We start from the raw sequence: 17,211 nt of genomic DNA on the forward strand, positions 1-17,211 counted from the left end.
ACATACACAATGAAATACTATTCAGCTCTGAAAAAGAACAAAATCTTGTCATTTGCAGCAACATGGACGAGCCTGAAAGACCTTATGTTAAGTGAAATAAGCCAAGCACAGAATGATAAATACCACATGTTCTTACTCATGTGGAAGCTAAAAAACAAGTTGATCTCACAGAAGTACAGAACATAATACTGGTTACTAGAGGTTGGGATGGCTGTGGAAAGGAAGGAATGTGGAGAAGTTGGTTAACAGACACAAAATTAGAACTGGATAGGAGAGGCCGGGTGCAGTGGCTCAGGCCTGTAATCCAAGCACTTTGGGAGGCCGAGGTAGGTGGATCACTTGAAGCCAGGCGTTTGAGACCACCCTGGCCAACATGGTGAAACCCCATCTCTACTAAAGATACAAAAATCAGCCAGGTGTGGTGGTGGGCGCCTGTAATCCCAGATACTCGGGAGGCTGAGGCAGGAGAATCGCTTGAGTCCAGGAGGCAGACGTTGCAGTGAGCTGAGATCATGCCACTGCACTCCTGCCTGGGCAACAGAATGAGACTCATCTCAAAAAAACAAAACAAAACAAAACAAAAAGAACTAGATAGGAGGAATAAGTTCTAGTTTTATAGCACTACAGGGTAACTACAATCAGCAATTTATGGTATATATTCACATAAAGAGAGGATTTTCAATATTTCCAATACAGAGAGATGATAAATGTTTGAGCTGATGGATTTGCTAATTACTCTGATCATTACATATTACTGTATCAAATATCACTGTACCCCATAATTATGCATAATTATGTCAATTAAAAATAATTTTAAAACCCCATTCAATGGAGTTCTTAAATTCAATTGATGTATTTTTTAGTTTTCAAATTTCAATTTCTTTCCACAGACTTATTATATAGGCAAAAATGTACCTATGCTAGGAATTCTCTAATGAAGTTGTCAATCTATTTTTCTACTTTCTTGAACATATTAATCATTGTTTTAAAGTCATTGCCTGTTAAATTCCAATATCTGGATCACTCGCAAGTATGCTTATACTCTGGGGTTTTTTTTTCTTCATTCTCAGTTATGCAATTCTGTCTTTTGACATGCTTATTAATTTCGTATAGAATGAAAGACATATTTTCCTCTGCTAGGCATTTAAACTGAGGAGTAAGCACCTTAATCTGATCAGGAACTGTGCTTAATCAAGTCCAGGTTTCAGTTTAGGAAAGTTCTGTCTCCCTCTAATTCACCCAGTCCCAAGGCACAACGCTGCTCCTTTCAACTGAGATCTTGGGGTGTTCACTGGGACTATCTCCCCGTGATGAGGCTTGAACATTAATCCTTGCCTCCTCAGCTTGGCTAGACTTAATGGGAAATGCTTTTAAATTATTAGAAAATATATATCCAGTGTTAGCATAAATTACTGTGTAAGTCAGTCACAGAAATAACGTATCTTTTTCTTCAGCAATTTCAAAGCACGTTATTCACCTAGCCAGGAGCTGGCTAAATATGCCCATTGCTTGTTTTTATAAATACAGTCGTTTTGGAACACAGCCACGTTCATTCACTTATTGCTTATGGCTGCTTTTGCATTACGATGGCAGAGCTGGATCACTGAGAGACGACATGGCCTACAAAGCCCAAAATACTTACTATCTAGTCCTTAACAGAAAAAGTACGCTGACCTCTGATCTAATCTTAACACAGAAACCATAAAAAAGCATTCTGCCAAGTTTTTTCAGTTTGTACACATTAGCTCATAAATCCAATTATCAATAGGTCCAAATATTTAGTAATCCACATATCCACCCCAATTACCACACACTCATGCAACTACATGCAAAATTATTAAGGATTACAGAAACCTAAGAGATAGGCATGGGCAACAGTTTATCTACGCTAGGAATTTTTAAAATCCTCACAAGAGAGTGGTAGAATGAGACTGTAATGAGAAAAAGCGATCTCTCCATGGATAAAGTGGGATTCCAAACAGACAACAGGCCATCAAATTCATAGTGCAATAGTAACAGCCATAAATGAAATGAGAAAAGCCAAAGAATTAGATCAGGTGAGAAACAGGGTACCTATGTATCACTGCCAAGGAGGAGGATCACAACAAGTAGAGATTAAAGGGAAACAAAAGCAGAAACAGAAAAGGACAGCTGGCAAAGGAACTCTAGGAAAGTCTGAGGCTTAAGTTACGTTTTATAATCCGTACAGATTCCCAGTCCAATGCTTTCATTTTCAAAGTGACGGGGTTTACTCCAATTTCCACTCCAACATCTACTCCCCACACAATCTAATATATACATAATCATTCTCTTGTCTCTAACATACTCGTTTACTTTCACATCTTTCTGCCAAAAACTGGCAGATGGAAGGAAAAAAATAGACGTAACTCACAAAACTATTTATGTTATGCAACTCTGGTATTACCTATTAATCTAAATTACAATTTTTTTTTTTTTTTGAGAGAGAGTCTCGCTCTGTCGCCCAGGCTGGAGTGCAGTGGCACAATCTTGGCTCACTGCAAGCTCCGCCTCCTGGGTTCACGACATTCTCCTGCCTCAGCCTCCCGGGTAGCTGGGACTACAGGCGCCCGCCATCACACCTGGCTAATTTTTTTTTGTATTTTTAGTAGAGACTTCAGCAGCTATTATCTGAAAATTACTTAAGCCATACTTTTTGCCATAAAGTACCATTTAAGATGTACAAATAATGAATTTTATTCTATCTTTAAGCAGATTTTAATGAGACAATGTAAAATCCAGTTTAAAAGGAAAGATACATATCATCGTGGGTTTAGACCACATCAGTGATTAAATAACAAAGAGAAATCGAAGTCCTTTCCTGAAATGTGACACAAAGACTTTCTCATAAATGCCACAAGCCACTTTTAAGCATCTTTGGAATACTAATACTGGAAAGGTCAGTTTACATGTCATTTTGTCAAATTTTTGGTCAAAGTTTTTAAAGCTTTTTAATTCGTAACTTTAATGCTTTAGGAAAGCATAGAAATCTGTAAAAAGTCTCTTAAAAAGCACTTGCATTAACTTAAGAATTTATTCTAAAATCATGACGAAGGCATCAACTGTCTCGGCTGAAAAGTTACAACATACTTTACATCAGTTTATATTACATAGATTTCCAAATAAGCCAATTTGAAATATTTAGTGTAAACATATATAATCCATGGTTCAAGATTGAACTGATACATTTGGAGTAGGTTTATTTCAGGTATCTGACTTTGTGGCCGAGTGGAATGGTGATGGTATACCATCACTCATTACTCGCACAACATCCCTCCCCTCCTTTGACTGGTGGTTGAACAGTTACTTGCTTTAGGATACCCAATTTCCAAATCCCCATATAACAGGGAATAAACCTGTCTTTCCTCTCTAAATAAAATGAGGTAATTTCACCAGAAAGAACACAGATGGGTGGAAGACAGTCAATATTCATAATTGCAATATACAAAATTTTGTGTTCTACCTGGATTCTTTGTAGTTCCATATTGAGTAGGCCAATAAGAACATCCTCTTTTCTTTAGCAATTTGCCTAACATTTGATACAAGCCATTTCCAAATACGTTTTCAGTGTGTATCAAACTTAAGAAACTAGGAGCTCTGGAAATTATGTGGCAGTTTGAATTTACTGCCTTTGAATTGTCTTCCTTACTTTAGACTAGAATGAACCCGAAGCATAAGTAATGAATTTTTTGAATGTCAGTGGCTCTTAGGAATTGTCATTTTATTTCTGCTACAAAATTTACCAGAAAAAGGTACTGCAACAATCTTGTATAAAGCAAATCTTTAACGAAAGAACATGGTATAGACTTTCTAAAAATATTCATACTTTATCACAATAACTACACGGAAAAATTCAATTTCTATCATCAGAACCAAGCTGCAGTTTCTGAGGTAGTAGAGACAGATGACAGAAAAGTTTAAAACAAAACCTCTAAAGGAAATAGTCAACTTGCTTAAAATGTAAAAATTAATTGAATACCTACGAAAGGGCATAGGAAGCTAGATATTTTAAGGAAGGTACGCTACTTACAAAGTTAACTTGTAACCACACAGGAGGTGTAAAGATTCTAGAGAAGAGCACTTTGGTTAACTATACGTTCTGTGGCTCTACCCATTCATAAACAAGTCTCTATGCGTAAATGAGTACACCAATAGTTAACATTAACAAATCTATTTCAAATCTAAAATAAAATTATCCAAGTTGTGGTCCCTTAATTCAAATGGTAAGTATATCCATGCAGGAAGTCCAAATATCTTAAAAGGAATTAAAATTAAATTGCATATATCATATTCCTTCAATAATTTGAGAAGCTCTATTGCTTTTAACAAGATTAGTATTATTCCATTATAATGCAAGTATGTCAGGAGTACATAAACACAAGTACACCTGAAATACACCAGTGTTTAAACTTTTATTTCACACCATGCAAGGTCAATTATAGCACATTAAAAAGTGACAACAGCTATAAGCTGCAATTTTACATTTGTACATTGGAAACGTCCATTTTCAAAAGCTGAACATAATTATCAAATTGTAATAGCTAAGCTTCAATCCAACTGCTTATACAGATGAAATTTTCTATGAAAAAAATGATTTTATATCTGTCCACATTCTGTGATAGTTATTCTTCGACAAACAGACCCTTTGGGAGAACCAAATGATTCAATCTTTTTCACAGTATCCATGCCATCCTTAACAAACCCAAATACTACATGCTTAAAGTCCAAATGTTCTGCTTTTTTCAGTGTTATAAAAAATTGAGAATTATTGGTATTCTGGCCTTGATTGGCCATGGATAGCAAACCAGGACCAGTATGTTTCACATCAAAATTTTCATCTTCAAATTTGTCTCCATAAATGGACTGTCCGCCTGTTCCATCATGTTTGGTGATATCTCCTCCCTGAAAAAAAGATTTATAATAAAAGTTAAAGAAATTTTTCAATTAATAGGAATCCTCAGTAAAATATTAAAATACACACAGAACTCATCACTACAGGATAAATCCTAAAGCCCAGCTTTCCTGAGTATAATCTGAAAACTAAGAAATTCATATTGTTGGAAAGAAGATGAAAAAGGAAAAGGTTTTTCCCATCCCTTAGTCCCTACTAGGTCTCAAGTACTGAAAATTTGATTTTTTTTTTTTTTTTTTTTTTTTTAAAGACAGGCTGTCTCACTTTTGTCGCCCAGGATGGAGTGCAGTGGTGCAAACCCAGCTCACTACAGCCTTGGCCTCCTGGATGCTCCCACCTCAGTTTCCTTGTAGCTGGGACCACAGACGCACACCACCACACCTAGCTAATTTTTGTATTTTTTGTCCAGACGAGATTTTTGCCACATTGCCCAGGCTGGTCTCAAATTCTGGGGCTCAAGCAATCTGCCTGCCTTGGCCTCCTAAAGTGCTGGAATTACAGGTATGAGTCATTGTGCCCAGCCTCAATTATTTTAGGTTGAAAGTTTTAGGCAGGAGCAGGGAATGAGTAGTGATGCCATGTGATTCCATGTGTGGAAAACCTAAATAAATCTTTAACAAAACTACAGGATGAGGTCAAGGAAAAATACTCAAATTTCCCGTTAGTATGGTGCACTCTTCAAGCCCTCAATTGTGGTATGTACTTAATAATACCTACTTGGCAAATAAAATCTGGAATTACTCTGTGAAAAATGGAATTCTTGAAACCAAAGCCTTTCTCTCCAGTGCATAGTGCTCTGAAGTTCTCAGCAGTCCGAGGAACAATGTTCGAAAATAATTCCATAGTTATCCGCCCTAGAGGTTCACTGTCCGCACAAACATCGAAAAACACCACAGGATTGGTCTCCTTTGATAATTCTGCTGCCAGTGATACATGTCCTTTCTGGAGTTTCATTAAATTCTGCTGACATTCTTCAAATGTTTTCTTGAAACAATCAGCTACTTCCTTAGTTTTAAATCTCACTGCAAGCTGTTCTACTTTTGCTTCTCCATCTATTAGGGAGGGAAAGGGGAAGCAGTGACCTTAATACTAAAATAACTGTTATAAGTTGTTTTGTTATAGATTTTAGAAAAGTCCAAAAAATGAAAAGTAGCATCTGAATGTAAAAACTCACCAGCATAATCTGAGGCAGTCCAAACTAAAGCATTATTTGAAACATTTAAGGGCTTTAATTCCATTGTTTTAGTAATAACGTGGTTTGCACACACTTTAAAAACCTGGTCTCTTCTCATTAGGATCCGGTAATAATTCTTCATTGTATGCCAAAGAATCTTTATATCTCCAACACCACGCTCCTTCCACTGACTGACATCCCGATCCCATCTATAAAGTTTGGCTCTCTCTTTAAACAAAATTTCTTCATCTTCTTCTCCAGATTTTACTTCTACCTACAATAGGAGATGAAATTCTCTATAAGCTGCTGCTTATAATAAATTCCATGACAAATTTCAAAGATCCAAATTCTTTTAAGGCATTTTCTTTGTGATGACGAAGAGAATTTGTTAATGTGATAACTGGTTATATATCTTAGGGCTAGGAATATATCTGATTTGGCTGAGGGAGTAAAGCCTGATTTATCATTAAATATTTTCTTTTACATAATATTCATTTTCCCTTTGGAAATTAAATGCTTTTCTTTATAGGACAGAGAGGTTTCAAAAGTGTTTGCTACTGAAGAGAAACATTAGCTACTGACTGAGGTTAAAAAATGACAGAATAATTTCCCTGGAACAATGTTCTTGTCCAAAAAACATACAAGGTTAACATTTATTGAAAGGACTTTGGTGAGTATGAGGTTAATTCTTCCCCAGAATCATGTTATGAAAACAAACATGATATTCTAGAAACATAAGAAAAAATTATTTCTTACCAATAATTACATATAGAATTTACAAACCAATATTTGTGTAAAAAATGCAAAAAGATAATTTATACTTAAAGGCTAGACATCTAATAGAGCTTCCATTTCAAACTGTAAACATTCTTAAATGCAAACAATGATACCATGACAGATCAAGCCAGGGTAAGTTTTAAACTTAAAAATGAAAAATAAGTTATTAGTAAAAGGTTAATTCCTTAACATTTACCTCTGGTAGAGACACTATTGGTTCAAAATGGATATCTTCATTATGAACTACTTCTTCATCACTACCATCTTCATCTTCACCAACTTTACTGGCTGACTGGGTTCCGACTGACTGTGTTCCAAACACAGCTGCTCCAGTATTTGCCCACTGGAAATTTTTATCTGATGAATAAATCAGGATATTTAAACACTGGTATCTATTTTTTACATTTTTCATCCCCCTCTTATCAATCTCTCTAATTCCTGATGATGTAATATGTACATTAATTTTAAATGTTTAAAATTATATTATTCTAGTAAATTCCTCACGCCTGTAAACCCAGCACTTTGGGAGGCCAACGTCACCTGCGGTCAGGGGTTCAAGACCAGCCTGGCCAATATGGTGAAATCCCATCTCTACTAATAATACAAAAATTAGGCTGGGCGCAATGGCTCACGCCTGTAATCCCAGCACTTTGTAAGGCCGAAGTGAGCGCATCCCCTGAGGTCAGGAGTTCCAGACCAGCCTGACCAACATGGAGAAACCCCGTCTCTACTAAAAATACAAAATTAACCAGGCATGGTGGCACATGCCTGTAATCCCAGCTACTCAGGAGGCTGAGGCAGGAGAATCGCTTCAACCCAGGAGGTGGAGGTTGCGGTGAGCCAAGATGGCACCATTGCACTCCAGCCTGGGCAACAAGAGTGAAACTCCGTCTCAAAAAAAAAAAAAAGAAAGAAAGAAAGAAAACAAAAGTCGGGAGTGGTGGTATGCACCTGTGGTCCCAGCTACTTGGGAGGCTGAGGCAGAAGAATAGCTTCAACCTGGGAGGCAGAAGTTGCAGTGAGCCGAGATCGCCCCACTGCACTCCAGCCTGGGCAACAGAGCAAGATTCTGTCTTTAAAAAAAAAAAGAAAAAGTTGGCGGTGTGTGGTCATGGGTGACTGTGATCCCAGCTACTCAGGAGGCTGAGGCAGGAGAATCGCTTAAACTTGAGAGGCAGAGGTTGCAGTGATCAGATACTGCCTCACTGCACTCCAGCCTCGGTGACAGAGCAAGACTCTGTCTTTAAAAAAAAAAAAAAAAATTAGCCAGGTGTGGTGGCAGGTGCCTGCAATCCCAGCTACTCAGGAAGCTAAGGCAGGAGAATCGCTTGAACTTGGGAGGCGGAGGTTGCAATGAGCAGAGATCGTGCCATTGTACTCCAGCCTGGGTGACAGACCAAGACTGTCACAAAAAAAAAAAAAAAAAAAAGCTAGTAAATTCATCTCATACCATGAGCACAGAGTACATTTATTATTGTTATGCTTAGAGATACAAAGATAAGACTGTCACTGCCTTGGATAAACTTCATAATACTAAACTACACAAGGACTTCCAGTAAAGAAGTAGGTTCTTTATCTACTTCTAAAATTTCAAGTACCCACCTTGAAATTTTGTAAACTTAGCTCAGCAGGCCAAACCTGCTACTTCCAAATTAGCCACAATGGCCTAAACATGTTTTTAATTTCTGCATCTCTACTTCTTCCTGAAGAAGCTAGTGCTGGAATGTAGATTTCTTGGCTGGGCTGGTGGATAGCAGCCTTGGGAGAAACTCACTGACTTCAACTGCCCAAAGGGTATTAGATTGTTAAGCATCCTACTTCTGTATGGGGGAACAATGATGGTCTCTCTCTCCCATACCTGCAAGAAGGTGAAAACTAGAAACTTCTCCATCCCACACCTCAATTTAGATGACCAACTCCCCACTATCTTAGAGGAAAGAAACACCTCTCAACTTTTCATCACTTGCTGAATCACTGCCTTAAAGAACCCTACACCTTCCGCTAAAAACTCTTAAGAAAGAAAAAATGTCACAGGGTCCATAACTCAATACCTTAAAGAACATAATAAAAAATCAACTCTCAGACAGATTTAATGGAGGGAAAAAAAATGTTTTTAAAGAGGAGACAGAGAGGGCCGGGTGTGGTGGCTCACGCCTGTAATCCCAGCACTTTAGGTGGCCGAGGCGGGCTGGTCACTTGAGGTCAGGAGTTCGAGACAAGCCTGGACAACATAGCGAAACCCCATCTCTACTAAAAATACTAAAAGAATTAGCGGGGTGTTGCAGCACACGCCTGTAATCCCAGCTACTCAGGAGGCTGAGGCAGGAGAATCACTTGAACCTAGCAAGCAGAGGCTGCAGTAAACTGAGATCTGCGCCACTGCACTCCAGCCTGGGCAACAGAGTGATCGTCTCAAAAAAAGAGAAAGACAAAAATTCTTAAGGACATAAAAGAATTGTATTGCAAAGGAATGATCTGAGAACAAAATCCACAGGTTGCATGGGAACTTCCTGAGAACAGTAACCACTGATCTGGATGAGATACCAACTTGGGGGCTCAAAAATAACTGTTCAGGGCCAGGTGCAGTGGCTCATGTCTATAATCCCAGCACTTTGTAAGGCCAAGGTGGGAGGACTGCCTGAGCCCAGGAGTTTGAGACCAGCCTGGGCAACACAGTGAGACCCGTCTCTACAAAAAATGTAAAAATTAGCTAGGTATGGTGGTACACACCTGTGGTCCCAGCTACTTGGGAGGCTGAAGTGGAAGGATTGCTTGAGAGCCCAGGAGGTCAAGGCAGCAGTGAGCTGTGTTCATGCCACTGCACTCCAGCCTGGGCAACAGAGTGACATCGTGTCTCAAAAACAAACACAAAATTGTTCAGCAACTTTTTTGCCAAAAGCAAAAATTTAAAAAATAACCCCAAGGGACATGTGGCAGAAGAATTCAAAATTATTTCAAAATAGTGGTTCTCTACCCTGGGAACACATTAGAATCTCCCACTTGTAAAAGTATTTGTAATATATCAATATCTAGGTCTCACGGGTCATAACTGGGTCTACAGTAATGTTACTGTAAGTGAATAATGAATTTAGCAAGCTTTTTTTTTTTTTTTTTTTTTGAGACGGAGTCTTGCTCTGTCACCCAGGCTGGAGTGCAGTGGCGCGATCTCGGCTCACTGCAAGCTCCGCTCCCGGGTTCACGCCATTCTCCTGCCTCAGCCTCTCCAAGTAGCTGGGACTACAGGCGCCCGCCACCACGCCCGGCTAATTTTTCTATTTTTAGTAGAGACGGCGTTTCACCATGGTCTCGATCTCCTGACCTCGTGATCCGCCTGCCTCGGCCTCCCAAAGTGCTGGGATTACAAGCATGAGCCACCGCGCCCGGCCGAATTTAGCAAGCTTTGAGACATTAGAGAAAATAAGACTGAAACTCTAAATTATCCGGAAATTTACAAAAGTATAAAGATTCCCTATGAAAACCTGTGGATACAAACAAAACTGACTGCAGGGCATTTATAGTTTCAAATACTATTTTTAACAAGCACAATCTAAATTAACTAAAGTAAGCATTCAATACACAAGAGCTTGGTGAATAAAAACAACAAGTGGTAGTGAGAAGTGAATGTCAATGCATAAGGCTTATTTAGGCATGGTTTCCTCCTGATATGTGAGTATTGTCTACTTTACACTTTAGTGTCCAATATTGACATAATACTTCAAAAAGGCTACACTGAGTAACAAGGGGCCTATCTATTTTTGGGGGATTTTTTTTGTGTAAGTGTACCTACTATATTGCTTATTTGCTGACACATTACCCTTTGATTTCAGGCTATTTAATAAATTAAAACAAAAATAAACGACATCAGTGAAGCCACGAATTCCAACATAACATCACATCTGGAGGTAATTTCTAAAAGTTTTATGTGTTTCTAGGTGGCAGGAGCTGTGAAAAAAGTGCAAATATAGAGGAGGAAAGAACAGAATTCTGAACTGCATTAATCATTTAAGCACATATCCTCAATAAAATGTATTCCATAAATCAAACACCTTGTACTAGAACTATTTAAGGGTGCTATAAAGAGCAATGTGAAAGATATTACAAGAATGAGAAAATATAATGAATGGCCTTACACTGGTAAACTGGATACAATCAGGGAAATGGATTCTTTTCTAGAAATGTTACCAAAATGGATTAAAAATAGAAACTCCACTAAAGAAGATGGGCAAGCACACCAATTATAAACTTAGCACAATAAATTAGCACAACCCTAATACTGAAATCCAAAGATAGTACAAAAAAGAAAACTACAAAATCATATCCTTAAAAAGTATAAACTCACAAATCCTGAAATATTAACAAATCAAATCTGAAAGTATAGTTAAAAGAATAAGGATCAAAGTCAGAGTCATTCCAAAGCTCGAAAATGGTTCTGCATTTCAGAATGGGGAGGAGGACTATCAGCATGGCTTATATAAAATTAAGAGAAAATTCTTATGATTATATTGATGTCAAAAAATAATAAAGTGTAGAAGCCCTTCATTATTAAAACACTAAACAAACTGGGGGGTAAGGGAAGAAACTTCTAACTTAATTATGTACTGCAACAAAAAACTAGTTTTTCAGTTGTGCTTGATTCTGTCACAATGTCATTAAAAGTCCCTCCTCTTGATCTTACCTTTAGAACCAAAAGCAAAATCTCCAGAATTACTGGAAGCCAAGTCTGCAAATGAGAGCCCTGTGCTACTTCCAAATCCAAATGAAACTATTTTGCTTTCCCCTGGCAAAAGAAAAAGAACAATTTACTATTTCATTTGTGCTGAATATCAAAGCTTTACCCAGGACCTAGAGAGAACAGTAGAGCCTTGTATACTCTGGGATGAGGGGAGTTATTTAAATTCTGTCAAGTTACAAAATACATCCAATTCTGAGCTACTTCAGTATTACTAATTTTACAGGTGCTATTCACAAAGAATACTACAATACTACAGTTTCTGCTCTATGGAGCCTACTATACTCTAAAGCAAGCATTCGGTCAAAGGCAGCGTTTTAGGAAACATCTGTATAAAAACTTTTTGTGTTCTGTACTATAAATAAGCTCATAAAAACCAAATGTCTCATTTACACTTCGTCATAAGGACTTTTGGGGTCTTCTCTTAATTCTGCTAATGTGAAGCTGCATGATCTCTGAAAGCCCCATGCCTTATTTTCCTCATATGAAAATGTATGAGGTTTTAGGTATGAAGTCATCTTCCTCTTTTAGCACATTAAGACTCTCAAATGCCTATAAATGTAATATTTGTGACACTGAAGGCTATTTTTAAAAAGTAGGTAATGTACACAAAGCAATACAACTTAAACTTCCCACTTCCATCCCCAAAATCGAAATGAAAGAGAAAGCAATACCAAATGTTACTGTAACTGAATAATTAATTTAGCAAGCTTTGAAACTATTAGAGAAAATAAGAAACAACATTTAAGTAGTACCATAAAACTTTCTTAAATCCCTATTACAATATTTCTACAATTTATTCATAATTAAAACACTTCGAATATGCTTGAGTGATAATATAATTCAAACAATATTTAAATGAAAACACTATCACAAAGGAAATTACATGTAACAACACTATTGTCTTTTAAACTCAGGAAAATAGGTCAGTCATAATGCTTTGTATTCCCTAATAACCACAACTCTATCAATAAAAACATGTTTATTTGTTGGCAAGACAGTACGATTTTTCTGATTATTATTACTACTACTAAGATGCTCCTTTATACATATCAAAATTTGTTTTAAAGGGAGTTTTCAGGATCTGCCTTTAAAAGTCTATCTTCTCAAATATGAAGTGTCCCTTATGTAATACATAATAAACATATATCAAGTTTTACCTTGGCTTGTAGAATCTGTATCAATTTCCTTTCTAGTTGACAAATCTACAGGTTTGTCCATAGTTTCAGAGGAAACAGATGGTGAACTAATGGATTTGGTAATAGAATCAGGTTCTTCAGATTTACAGAAAGAAGGTACCATCACTTCAGTCCCACCTGTATATACACTGTCAGTTGTGCGAGTTATTTCTTCTGTCTGAGATTTCTGCAAAGAGGAAGTCACAAAATACTATGCCACTTAAATGCTAATTTACAAAAATGATTATATAATCTATTTCAAAGGGAATTGAGAACTTGGGCTTCTGGAGAAGATAGAATAAACACACTTCACCCTATCTCTCCTCAAAACCTATAACTAGATGCCTATACTGAAACATACAGAGCACCTCTAAGAAGCCTTGTAAAGGTGGATAAAAACAGGAAGAATAAGGATCTTGGGACCAGAGATAATCTGGAGGTTAAGATCCACATGGAGTTTTTCTGCCACTCCTATAACCCAGCCTGGGTGCTAGAGCAGCCCAAAAAAACTGGAACTGCCAATGGCACAATGTCAACAAAAAAAGAGACTCTACTTTCTTCTCAAGTGCACATAAGACATTCACCAAGACAGACCTCACAACATTTATGAGAACTGAAATTATTCAAAATATTTTCATAAACCATAAAGGAATTAAACTAGAAATCAATAAGAGAATGATATACAGAAGGAAAATCACCAAATATTTGGAAATGGCACAGTGGCATCTAATGTACAGATCAAAAAGAATGTCTCAAGGAAAATAAAATATTTCGAACTGCATGAAAGAGAAAATATCACATATTAAAACTTGCCGATTGCAGCTAGGAAGTGCTTAGAAGGAAACTTATAGTATTAAATACTTATACTAGAAATAAAGAATGATTTTAAATTCATAATTTAAGCTTTTTTTAATTCAGAAACTAGGCCGGGCACAGTGGCTCATGCCTGCAATCCCAGCACTTTGGGAGGCCAAGGCAGGAGGATCACTTGAAGTCAGGAGTTCGAGACCAGCCTTACCAACATGGTGAAACCCCGTCTCTACTAAAAATACAAAAATCAGCCACGCCTATAATCACAGCTACTCGGGTGGCTGAGACACGAGAATTGCTTGAACCCAGGAGGCAGAGGTTGCAGTGAGCTGAGATCATGCCACTGCACTCCAGCCTGGGAGACACAGCGAGACTGTCTCAAAAGCAAAAAAAAAAAAAAAAAAAGAAGCTAGAAAAAAAAAGTGCAAAATAAACCCAAGGCAAGAAGGAAATAATAAAGAAGAGAAATCAATAGTATTTCTGAAAACTCCAGACATGGTTTCATTGGTGAAAACTGCTCAATTAATAAAGGGAAAATGGCACCAAGTCAACACACACTCTTCCAGAAAACAGCAATACAGATAATACTTCTCAATTCATTTTATGATATCAGTATTACCATTTTTTTAAGAGGCAGTCTCACTATGTTGTTGTCCAGGCTGGAGAGCAGTGGCTATACACAGGCACAATCATAGCGCACTGCAGCCTGGAACTCCTGGACTCCCGAGCAATCCTCCTACTCAGCCTCCCAAATAGCTGGGACTACACACACACATCACTGGGCCCAACCAGCATTACTCTTACATGGAAACCAAAGACAGTATCAGAAAACTACTAGCATCCTGATAAACATAAACCCAAAAATTTATAATAAGATTTATGCAAATTGAATGCAACCACATATCAAAATTATACCATGACCAAGTGAGGTTTATCTTGGAATGCAAAGTTAGTTTTCTGAACATTTGAAAATGCAATGTCATTCACAGATTTAATAAAAGTCACACGATTGTATCAACAGTTAAAAATTTTTGACAAAAAGGTAAAAACTAGGTGATGATGTGTCAATGTAGATTCATCAACTGTAACAAGTGTACAATCTTTTCTTTCCAAAGAAATTTTAGAATTCACTTGTGTATCTCCATAAAGAATTCCTGGCCGGGCGCGGTGGCTCACGCCTGTAATCCCAGCACTTTGGGGGGGCCAAGGTGGGTGGATCACGAGGTCAAGAGATTGAGACCATCCTGGTCAACATGGTGAAACCCCGTCTCTACTAAAAAAATACAAAAATTAGCTGGGCGTGGTTGGCGCATGCCTGTAGTCCCAGCTGCTTGGGAGGCTGAGGCAGGAGAATCACTTGAACCTGGGAGGCAGAGGTTGCAGCGAGCAGAGATCACCCCACTGCACTCCAGCCTGGTGACAGAGCAAAACTCCATCCCCCCCCGAAAAAAAAAAAAAAATTCCTGAAGGGGTTTTGACTGGTGTTGTGTTAAATCTATAGATCAATTTCGGAAAATTGATATTCTAGTTATTTTGAGTTTTCCAATCCATGAACAGTATACCTTTCCATTAATTTAGATTTTTTTTTATTTCATCAGTGTTTTGTAGCTTTTGGCATATAGCTCCTGTGTAGAACAAAATTAAAATTCCTTCTTTCCTGGCCATAGCTGATTAGTCTAGACCCTTAAACCCATTTAGTAGCCACAACCCATTATTACTATTTGGTAAGAACATTCTAGGTCAGGTGCATCACCTGAGATCTGGAGTTCGAGACCAGTCTGCCCAACATGGCGAAACCCCGTCTCTACTAAAAATACAAAAATTAGCCAGGCGTGGTGGCAGGCGCCTGTAATCCCAACTACTCGGGAGGCTGAGGAAGGAGATTCACTTGAACCTGGGAGGTGGATGCTGCAGTGAGCCACGAGCATGCCATTGTACTCCAGCCTGGGCAACAAGAGTGAAATTCTGTCTCAAAAATAAGTAAATAAGAACATTCTAAAGTTTACTGCATCAACAAAGGCAATGGAACTAAAAGGAAAATTTATTAGAGATGTTCTTACTTGAGCTTCCTGAACTTTTTGAAGCTCTGATTGAAAGTCGTCCCCATTTCCATTGTCTTCATCAGTATCACTACAGACTCCACAAAAAAATGTAGGTGGAAGTTTTAACGTATCTGCTTTTGCCTTCTCTTCAACTGTTGGTTTCTTTTCCCAAACAATGATACATTCTTTCTCATTATCTGAAAAATCAGTACAACACAAGCAAACGAAATTAGATGAAGCCCAACTTCTCTACAGTGGTAGTCATCAATATAATCTACAGACCCAGGTAACAAGACCTGTACATACTAATGAAAAACAAGGAACACCCAGAAAAGAATATTTTCACCTGTTAGTTTTAAGTACTTTAAATCACCATGGGCATAATAAAATTGATAATTATAGAAATTATCAGACTAGGTCATTCCTTCTAAATAGAAGACTTGTTAAAAGCATTATAAATGTCTTTTACACTTAACATACCTGCTGTATTTTCTTCCAAGGGTCTACATTTTTCTGAGCCATCCAAATATAGTTTTCCATTAAGTTTCTTGACAGCTGTTTCGAAATCTTCATCTTAAAATACAATTGATTAAAAGAATTTCTAGTTAATTTTGGGGGATTTTCCTTGCTTAGAGACTACCTCCAACTTCACCCTTTCTCACTCTCCACATTTGAATTGCAGCCAATTTTATATCTTTAATACCTCTCTTACTGCTAGAGCTTTAGCTCAGCCTCTCATCTTGTTTGAGCTGCTCTCATTTTAGCTCATCTTCCGATCTCCTTGTCCCATAACCCAATACTGTATACCACTGTCCAGCTGATTCTATTGAGACTTTTATTTAACTGTCCAGCTTAAAAACTGTTATGGCATACAAAGTTTTCCACTGGAACCTTGTCTGCCTTATCTCTCTCTTCCACATCTTTAAGACTCCAGCAAAATTATAATTATTTTAAATCCCCTCAAAACACGTGCCTGGCACATTAGCCATCCAAAAAATGCTTGCTTAATGATCACAGTCCTTTTGATCATTATAGCCATTGACCATTTACACATACATTTAGGGTAAATATCTACCTGCAAGGATATTAGTGATAAGTTCTAAGAGGCAGGCTTAAAATAATTAAACCATACTCCCAATTTTACTAAGATTAGCGGGAACAGAGTGTTTTTGAAATAACAAAAGTTTTACCATCCTCCTCTTCTTCACTAACATAATCTGGTCTATTCTTGTAGCAGAAGAAAGTTGGAGGAAGTTTAAGTTTGGTTGCAAGGGCTTTCTGCTCAGCGGTTGGAGTTAGTTCATATACAATGAGAACATCATCATCTGAGGGGGAATCTTCAGGTTTTTTCTTCTCTTTTGCTGTAACACCAGTCAAAAAAATTGACAAAGATAAGGTATTAAGTATTGACGTTAATACTCTAACTGAAAATAACCATGGAACTTATCTATAGGTTAAAACAGCATACTGATAAAAGACAGATACTTTGATGCAGAGATGTACGATAATCATGAATTAGAATTAGCATCCTGATTTAGTGTTCTACCAAAAACCCTAAGTGAACACAGAAT

At 37.6% G+C, this 17,211-nt stretch overlaps 1 protein-coding gene across 4 annotated transcripts in view; it reads right to left on the reverse strand.

Annotated features, from left to right (window-relative positions):
* Window positions 1–3,722: 3,722 nt before the first annotated feature.
* The window catches only part of LOC129463202 (E3 SUMO-protein ligase RanBP2), a 63,577-nt gene continuing 50,088 nt past the window's right edge, over window positions 3,723–17,211 (reverse strand). For 3 of the 4 annotated variants that reach the window (XM_055243841.2, XM_055243840.2, XM_055243838.2), the window contains 9 exons: window positions 16,831–17,001; window positions 16,121–16,213; window positions 15,659–15,837; window positions 12,771–12,975; window positions 11,557–11,658; window positions 7,078–7,238; window positions 6,105–6,378; window positions 5,648–5,982; window positions 3,723–4,920 (listed from right to left, as the gene is read on the reverse strand). In XM_055243841.2, the coding sequence (XP_055099816.1) occupies window positions 4,615–4,920; window positions 5,648–5,982; window positions 6,105–6,378; window positions 7,078–7,238; window positions 11,557–11,658; window positions 12,771–12,975; window positions 15,659–15,837; window positions 16,121–16,213; window positions 16,831–17,001 (1,826 nt within the window). In that variant the 3' untranslated portion in view covers window positions 3,723–4,614. Of the gene's footprint in view, window positions 4,921–5,647; window positions 5,983–6,104; window positions 6,379–7,077; window positions 7,239–11,556; window positions 11,659–12,770; window positions 13,000–15,658; window positions 15,838–16,120; window positions 16,214–16,830; window positions 17,002–17,211 lie in introns of all 4 variants that reach the window. The other variant, XM_055243839.2, reaches the window with a different exon arrangement.

This window comes from Symphalangus syndactylus, chromosome 14 (genome assembly GCF_028878055.3).
Source record: "Symphalangus syndactylus isolate Jambi chromosome 14, NHGRI_mSymSyn1-v2.1_pri, whole genome shotgun sequence".
Taxonomy (NCBI): Eukaryota; Metazoa; Chordata; class Mammalia; order Primates; family Hylobatidae; genus Symphalangus; species Symphalangus syndactylus.